We start from the raw sequence: 9,472 nt of genomic DNA, 5'->3' as shown, positions 1-9,472 counted from the left end.
TTTGACAGTCGTGAACGCCAATTGATTCGGTCGTCCACACTGCGGCGTGATGAGACAATCGATCCTTCGGCTAATGGCCTCAGTGCCCGCGCTAACAGACGTCGTCTTCCCGAGCTCAAACTTCCCACGTTCGGTGGAGGCTACACGGAATACGCGAGTTTTTGGTCAATGTTCGAGTCTGTCATTGACAAGGATAATGAACTAGATGATGTTGAAAAGTTTCAGCATCTATTGTCGTGTTTAACTGGTCCAGCGTTGGATGCAGTTAGATCGTTGGAGATATCGAGGCCCAATTATCGTGTGGCTCTGGAGATATTGGATAATCGGTTCAACAACAACCGACTTGTGTTCCAGTCGCACATCAAGGATCTGTTGGGTACCAAGAAGGTGGAGGCAGGAGCATCCGTGGCCACTAAACTTCGTGAGTTTAGTGATAAGGTAAATGTTCACATGGGGGCATTAAGGACTCTGGGCCGTCCAGAGGATATTGCAAATAGCATTCTTATTTACGTGCTGCTGCAAAAGCTGGATGTGGAAACCCAGGCGGCGTGGGAGGATAGCAGGGCATTGGACAATCCTGCCGCCGATAAAGTGCCGACTGATACTGAGTTTTTCACGTTTCTGGACGAAAGATGTCGGAAGCTGGAAAGTCTGCAGTACGCTATGGTCATTCACTCAGCAGGCTCACAGTTGGGAAGGAACTTTAGCCATAACGGCAGCAGGAAGGCGTTTGTGGCCCAAGCTAGCTCCAGCAGAGCAAATGTTTGTGTGTTTTGTGACGCGCCTGGTCACGGCATATATTCCTGCCCCATCTTCGCAAATTTGTCTCCCTTCTTGAGACAGAGAGAAGTGAAGAAGCTCGCTCTCTGCTTTAACTGTCTAAAGAAAGGACACCAAACTCGATCCTGCACATCTGGCGCTTGCCGTAACTGTGGTGGGCGGCATCATTCTTTGCTACATTTTGAGACATCGCAACGAGCCTCGTCAGCTGATGCGTCTGCCGCTTTACAGCCTCAAGCGTCCACCTCTCTTGCTGCTCAATGTCTTCGTTCTGATGCTGCACTCTTGGGTACTGTTGGTGTTTTGCTTAAGAGTCGTGCTGGGTCGTTCATTCATTGTCGTGCTCTGATGGATTCTGGTTCGCAAATCCACATGATGACGTCCCATTTAGCCCAACAGTTGCAATTAAAACGGACGCGATCAGATGCTACGGTTTCTGGCCTCGGGGACACAGACGTTTCTGTTGAAGGATGCACAGTCAATGTTTGTATGCGTTCTTGCATCTCCGACTATTCTGTCAATCTTCAAGCTGTTGTGACGTCTACAATCACTAACAGCCATCCGAATTTTGACATTGACATCGACGGTTGGGCGATTCCATCTAACATTCCGTTAGCTGATCCAGCCTTCAATTGTCCGCAGCGCGTGGACCTGCTGATTGGTGCAAGTCTATTCTACGGTTTGTTATGTGACGGACAGATTGACCTTGGAGATGGATTGCCTATCCTTCAGAAGACCCGCCTTGGTTGGATCGTTGCTGGTGGTGGAGACAGCAGACAGCAGACAGCATTGATGGCAGCGGAAAAGGTTTCTGATGATAGTGACGAACAGCAGCAATGCCAACGGATGGGAGTCGCCAATGGTGTACAGTGCATGTCCAAGCAGATGGACAAGTTGAGCTGTCAGGAGAAGTCACAGACAACGCTTGCCGAGACAAATGCCGTGCTGCAGCAGATGCAGCGCAGTTACGAAGAGCTGCAACAGCAGTTGCACGACAGCGATGTGGAATGGACGCAGCGTCAGCAGGAGTTGGAGCATCATTTGCGTCACAAGCAGGATCAGCTGAATGCCGCCGAGCAGCAAGTGCTGCAGCTGCAGACACGCATTCGCGATCAGGAAGCGCAGGAGCGGATAAAGGAGCTGGGCAAGGAACTGCAAGCGCTGCGCACCAGCACCGAGATGAAGGAGCGTGATCTGCGCGATCGTCTGGCGTTGTTTCAGGATGAGGTCAGCGCGATGCGCACTTCGTCGCAGCTTCGCAGTCCCAGCAACCACAGCAATAGCAATGGCAACCACAGCAACCGTCTCAACGATAGCAGCGGTGAGCTGTGCCGTCTGACCAACGATATGGAGAGTTTGCGCTGTGTGCTGAAGCTGAAACAGGCCGAGATCCCGACGCTGTCCAAGCAGAACGCAGAGCTGCAGCGTGAGAACGACGAGCAACGCAGTTTGAGCAATCGTGTCACTCTGTTGCACCATCTGTATCGCTCTGTTAATCGCTTCGTTCTCAATTACGATGAGCTTCGCCCGTTGATTTGCCAAATAGCGGCAATACTTAATAATCGTTCATTGCTATCAGTTTCAGAGGATCCTGACGATTTTGATGCGCTAACTTCCGCTCATCTACTGCTTGGTGGTCCTTCAACCGTGATTCTTGAGCCCGACCTAACTATGCTGGACTACAATCGGTTGGATGGTTGGCAGCGTGTCACTCAGCTGCAGCAGGTCTTTTGGACTAGATGGCGGGAGGAGTATCTGACTCTTCTCCAGAAAAGATCCAAGTGGCGCACTCCTGATCGTCGTCTCCAAGTCAACGACTTGGTCTTGGTGAAGGACGAAAATTTGCCTCCTCTTCGGTGGCCGTTAGCCCGTGTCATGGCGCTCATCCCTGGCAAGGACGACGAGTGTCGAGTTGCCGAGTTAAAGACGACGTGTGGCAGCACCCGGAGAACCATAAACAAACTCTGTCCACTGCCCCTGAAAGATGATGTTGAAAGATAGGCTTTCAACGGCGGGAGTATGTCGGGAGCAGCAGACAGCGCATGTTAATGCAATGCTGTGACAGCGTCTGCCAGCAGCGCTGCATCTGCCGGCAGCGCTGTATGCTCTCTGTTAGCGATCGCTTGCAGTTCGATCGGCTAATTGTTTGTTACTCTTGGTTTGACTATTGAATTGTAAACTCTGTTGTAATCGTGTCGGTGGCGAAGCTTGAAAGTGTTCAAGTCACAGCCAAATAATCCAAAGTGGTGGTTACATATACGAACATATGTGCCATTTAATAAACATTTAATTTGAATTCGCGTGTTTTATTTATAAACAATAGACGTGCGAATAAAAGCTACTAAAAAAGCTTAGTAGCTCAACACCTTCACTTAATTTTAAAATTGTTTTAGTTTATGTTTTTTTTTGTCACTGTAAAGCTGTTCGCACGCGACATTTACCAGAGAATTACCCAAGTGTTGCCAACAAAAATTGTCGCTGTATATCTTGTAGTCTCTGAGATGTAGATGTTCTTAAACACAGAGAGACGAACTTTCGAACATTGCTATATCGTCTCGTCTTCGTCGTAATAAAACTCTTAAAGCCTATAGTATGTAGCGAGTATAAAATTTTGTGTATTATTAATAACCTAACAAATCTAGTTATAATTCTGATACAATTAAATTTAACATTTATATTAACTACGAAATACAAATAAATAGTAAAAAAGAATGAAATTTCATATATTAATTATTATAATAATATATGTATAAGCATTCAATATACATATGTATGTATATATTAAAACCAGGAGTTAGACATATGAAATATTAATAAACAGGCCTCCTACAGTCAACACATTCTACTGTCTTTCTTACTTTGTACCCTGTTATTCCCCACGAGTATACAAAACAAACCTCGTTACTTAAATCGTTTATTTCGGCACTTTAAAACTCTTTTCTTCCCTGCGAATTCATTGAAATGCATTGTCTGACCATAAGCCACGCCTCTTTTGTGTGTTCGCGCATGTCTGTGTGTATTTGTGTGCGTGCGTGCCTCAAATAGTTGGCACACATTAAATTACAGTAACCCATTCGCGTTTTAAATGCTGAAGGAAACGCAATAAACGCCAACTAAAAACCACGCCAGCCAGAAAAAACAACACAAAAAAAAGAAACCCGGAAAGAGAACATACTGAAAATTCCAGAGCAAAGTAAATGTCGAAAATAAAGGAACACTAAAAGTATTGCAATAAAAATGCATTAAAATGCCTGCGCCAGCAACCAAGAAACTTTTTACTGATTTTCGAGGCAGCGACCTCCCTCATCAGCCAACGAATTGCAGTTTGATGGTGTTGTTATTATAAGGAATTCCCAATACAGAATACTTCATACAATTAGACGCCCCGAAAAGACGGCTATGATATAATATAGTAATTGAGAATTGTGATAATCATTTGTTATATAGTACATACATATTTTTATGGGCAAATCGCTAACATAAATCCCCGACAGCTGCCCTTTCATTCAAAATGGGTGCACGTAATCGTATAACGGATGCTTTTATAATTTATAGTTACACTTGATTTGGGAACGAGTGCGAGTTCTCGTTGCATTCATTGCGTACTCTAAACCAAACGCCTTTTGCCTTCTCTATCCAATGAGCCGGAAATGCCCAGCGAGCGATTGCAGACTGCGGCCAATGCTCTTTTAATGCGTTTTTTGGCTTTAAATATCCTGCATACTCGTTATACATATGTATAAGGAAACGTCAATACATATCTATAGTCTCCGAAATTCAAAGTCTATCAGTAACTTTGATAGATATCGTGCAAGTCTTAGTCGTTAGCATTAAATATTATATTTGATTAATTGGTGTAGTTGTTTGTTGAAGAGGAATCAAACACATTTACAATATGACAAATCAATCAGAAGTACAAGTTGTTGACATTACAGAAATTCATGTAAAGCATACATACTTCACTGCACATACAAAAATAAATATAAATGTTTCGTATTTTAACTAATTAAATTATCTAATCAGTTCGCTTGGTAATTGCTTTTAATGCATTTTCCTAAATTCCCAAACCATTTAATTTTATACAAATATGTAAAATGGTAAATATGTAAATGTCTAAATACTATTTAAATGTATTTCAACGCCACTTGTTGATTAGTTTAATAATTGCACAAGCTACATCGAAAATTACTTAGAATGACACGCAAGCCATGTGTCCATAAATCTACATACACTTACCTTCATACATATGTATGTATGCATATGTAAGTAATTCCAAGTACATGCAAATGTATTTTATAATACATGCAATGCACTCACACATGCACGTATGTATGCACATATGTACTTATATTATATGTATAAGAGTGAGTGCAAGTGCAACCAAGTAATCAATGAAACACAGAAAACTGAATTAGTCCGTGGGTCGTGGTTGTTTATGAAACAATAACAATATATAAATATATGTTGCTATATTAAAAGTATGAGCAATTATTAATTCATAAAATGTGAGTATGTACACAAATACATACATACGTGTATGGCATTGTAAGTAATATAAATAATGAAGCAAATCTGAGATCTACATACATATGTATGTATGTACGTGATAGTTCACAATAGTTTTGCATCTACAAAATGGTTCTTCAATTTCTAACCATTCATTTATGTACATTTGTAAAGCGTACAGTTGTTCAGAAAATATTTCGAGTAGTGTCGAAACTTAACACAAGAGGAAACAAAAAGTTTCATCAGTGGAACCATAAACACCGTCATACATAGTTATATTACAAGTATCAAGTATAAATCAAGTATAGTATATACTTTGTTTAGCAATATTGAGTATGTGGTACAAACTTTGTACCTTATTTTTGTAACTGTGAATAAACTTATTGCGAAACCAAATTGTAACTGAATGAACATTAAGGAAATACGATTAGTCATATGCTGTTTTGTAACACTGAAAAACTAAACTTTTTGCGAAATTACATTTTCAACGTGTTGCATAAAACAGTTATCTCAATATTTGTGTTTAAAGTCTACCATTATAGAAGGTTTATCTCACAAAATATTCCCATACAAAAGCAGGCTTTATAGACTAGTACAAAAGCATCCAGTAGAGTTCTGGAATTTTCCGGAAGCACAACAAAAATTTGTGTTCGAGACGAAATCGAATTAATTGTTGAATGTTTCGATTATATGAACTGTACTCGCTTTACTCGCAAAATAAAATGTACAGATCCTCAACGCTTTGGTGTCTCTGTGAGAAGTTGCCGCGCTCAATTCTCCACGTTGCGCCGACTCCCAAGGTTTGGTGCGAGGTGTGCGGTCGACGCAGACGCCCACAGGCTTGCTCCACCTCGTCCAGTGATGAGGAGAAGCCTGAAGCAGAGCATAGGCAACCAGTGCAACGGGTTGTGGAGGAAACTAATGCGTATGTGATGCCCCAGAAGCTGAACAAGGCGGCCAAGAAGCCAAAGCCTGTTTACTTAAACAGCAATTGTCTAAAGTGCGGTCGCCAATCGAAGCCTTCGTCGATAGTTCAGCAGGAACCCAAAGTCAAGGACAGCACCAGCAACAGGGTGTACATGGGTCGCCATGGCCACTACCGGAAGCCAAAAAGATTGCACGCCAAGCGACATGATGAAATGATAAACAACTATGTGGAGCCAATGGAACCACCACCGCCCCCCTCACCACCGCCTTCTAATTCGCCGCCAGTTAACGGTAGTGAATCTGTTTGGGAGCCACCCGACAATAATATGCCCAAACCCGTGGCCTTTGCACAAAATGGATTCACCCGGCCGCCACGTGACCCCCAGCCGGAGAATTTATTTGTGAGCGACTTAATACCTCTGGACAAACCCATCACAGATGTGGCCAGCGGTGCCATCTCGAAGCGACCATCCCCTCATCGCCCTCTGTGCTCCCATTACAGCCGCCCCTTGCCAACGTTGTCGCGTGTGGTATCCCAGATTTTGGTAGATCATAAGGTGCGTGCCAAAGGCGGTGGACTTCCAGCCAAACAAAATGTGTCCAAAGACAGCAGCTGTGCTAGTCAATTCTCACCATTTAATAGCTACGAGGGACCCTCTGAGGATGCGCTTGTCGGACCGGGTGTTCGCCAAATGCTGCTCCAGCCGAGAGCTTTGCATATTCAAAGCCGGAACCATTTTCCCAGCACTAAACTATCCACATTTGATTCGGAGCCAAGCAGTGAGTGCTCCACATCGTCGGCGCATTTCGATATGCCAACGGCCCCACCTGCTGAGCGTCAATGTCACAGTTACACTGCGGGTCCTCCACTTCAAATGCGAGACATGATGAACGCTGTGGCACTGTCGGGTCTGTCTGACAACAGCGCCTCTAGCAGCAGCCACAAGAGTACCAACTCAACGCTGCCCGGGCGAGAGGAGTCAGTACGTAGTTGCGACGATGAGGAACCGGAGCTTACCAAGAAATCAAATGATGCTGATATGGGTCCCACCGCCATAATGGAAAAACTCCTATGGCTAATAGATCAACATCCAACAGATGATGCAACACCCGATCCGAACTCGTTATTGGCCCAAACAGACGCTTCCTTAATGGATACCCAGGTGAAGTCGGACGGGATTATCGATAAGCATAGTGAATCTGTGAAGGTTCTGCTCCAATTTGTGAAGAATCTGCACATTGAAGGCACTAATAAGAATAGTATTCCCTCAACAATACTCAATAACGACATTGAGGACAATTTGCAGACTAGCGCAGATTCTCCCTTGCCAGAATTGCACATTTCCAATGATATGTCTAATGAGTTTTATTTAAATACTTCAAATAAATCTGCTGGCGATGCAAAGTATATTAATGTGTTGTCCAATGGAAATAATGTCAAATACCTAGGAAAAAGGGAGACATCACATCTTACAGGTAACGGCGGTACATCGATATGGTCCTTCATCACAAGATTCTTTAAGGCCAAACACTACACAGAAACTACAACAGCCTTAGACGATTCTGCAGTAATTTCAATCGTTACAGATGAATTGAAACCACTTAAAAGTGCGGAGAATCTACACTACGGTGCCATAAATCAGTTTCCAAAAAAACACAACTTTCAGGATAAGAAATCTATAAATCAAATTGTATCATCTAATAGTAATAATAGGAACTGTCGAAAATGTGGCTTACATCGGGCAGCCCAAGTAGAGTACAAGAAGAGTTGCAGATTCTATTCTAGTGCTTCCAATGCAAGGCAGACTGCAAGACTATCTATGTCTAACTGCTTAAAGATGCATCATAAGCAAACCATCAAGTCAGCACCGAAAACATGCCATGAAAAACATGTCAACACTAAGATGCAAGCTATGAATTTAACCAAACACTTCGAGAATAAATATTACTCTGTCAATGAAGAGTCAAAGAAATCGTTTGGCCTCAAAGAACGTATTCAAAATGTTCAACAAAATTCGGAAGAATCTGTAACTACCTCAACAATTTTCGAATCATGCAATACATCAGTAGGATCTGTGCTTGATGGACTAAAGTCTGCACCTCTACCAAGAGATATTGAACTTTTGGCACTCCTGCAAAGAAGACTGATCCACAAAAGGACAAAGCTTCCAACCGTCTACCAGGTGGCGAGCACCATTGAAACAATTCGCTTTGAGTGTAGTGAGATTATTAAACCCAAGATGACTTCATATACCGTAGAAATGGGGCGTGTAGAATATTCCACACTCGAAAACTTCAGATTAAATAAACATTGCGGCTTAATCGAATTCCGAATTCCTGATATTCGAAAAGATGTATCAAAACAAGTAAAAGCAAACGAATACAATATTAAGTATTCGACTACATCAGAATCAAGTAAATATTTTGAAGATTCTTTATTGGAGAGCAATACAACACCTTCAAAACGACAAATGCTTGCAGTGTGGCCAGGTCATGCGTTTAGTTATAGAAAGCGGCGCAAAAAATCGAAAACAATGCAGGAGTTAAAGTCTGCAATAAACGACGACAGATCGGCAGACGAAGATGATAATGCACAAACGGATCATAAGAAAAGAGAAGTGCAGGATACGTGGATAAGCAATGAATTAGTTCAAAAGAAAATCCACGAAATGATGATCAAACCTATTCGTCTTTTAAATTGAATCGAATTTTGGGGCATAGTACTTGGATTAACCTACAATAGCATAGATTGTGTATATATAAAAATAACAGCAATAGAAACAGATTAATATATTTTAAGATAGTATTAAAGGTAATATTGTGTTATGATATATTATGGTTTAATTAGTTATTTGATTTAATTCCCAGAAGATGTGTAGCTCTCCACAAATTGTTAAACAAGGAATTGCCTTACGTTACCGAAATCCTGCGGCTGCTGTTTTAAGTATCTTGGTTAGCATTTTTTTCTGGCTGGTTTATTGGCTAACCCGGTGTCTTATTTTTGTAAGTATTATATTTCTTATATTTTTCCCAGCTACATATCCACATTTTTTAGATTGCTGGTTCAACTATTATACTCGGCTTGCTGTTTCCTCAACATTCGTGGCACTTTTTAAATCATTTTTTGGATCAATATCATGTGGAGCGACAGTTTAAAGATGAATTATAAGTTATATTTCTTAAGAACCCATTCGTTGACCATTTATTTAATTAAAAACAAAACAAAAAACGATTTTATTGAAGATTTCTCACATCAGAA

General features: G+C 41.9%; 1 protein-coding gene across 2 annotated transcripts; it reads left to right on the top strand.

Annotated features, from left to right (window-relative positions):
* The first annotated feature begins 5,887 nt into the window (after positions 1 to 5,887).
* LOC117563294 (uncharacterized) lies at positions 5,888 to 9,453 on the top strand. 2 transcript variants are annotated; one of them, XM_052002196.1, is made up of 3 exons: positions 5,888 to 9,025; positions 9,085 to 9,216; positions 9,269 to 9,453. In XM_052002196.1, exon 1 carries the CDS (start codon positions 5,964 to 5,966, stop codon positions 8,913 to 8,915), a length of 2,952 nt encoding a protein of 983 aa, XP_051858156.1. In that variant the 5' UTR covers positions 5,888 to 5,963; the 3' UTR covers positions 8,916 to 9,025; positions 9,085 to 9,216; positions 9,269 to 9,453. The 2 variants fall into 2 exon arrangements, with proteins under 2 accessions (XP_051858156.1, XP_051858155.1); XM_052002195.1 differs by having other exon boundaries at positions 9,082 to 9,216; positions 9,269 to 9,452.
* The last annotated feature ends 19 nt before the right edge of the window (positions 9,454 to 9,472 follow it).

The sequence above is a fragment of the Drosophila albomicans genome, chromosome 2L (genome assembly GCF_009650485.2).
Source record: "Drosophila albomicans strain 15112-1751.03 chromosome 2L, ASM965048v2, whole genome shotgun sequence".
In the NCBI taxonomy this organism is placed as follows: Eukaryota; Metazoa; Arthropoda; class Insecta; order Diptera; family Drosophilidae; genus Drosophila; species Drosophila albomicans.
The sequence above is the reverse complement of the archived record's forward strand: the minus strand, read 5'-3'. Positions and strand labels throughout refer to the sequence as shown.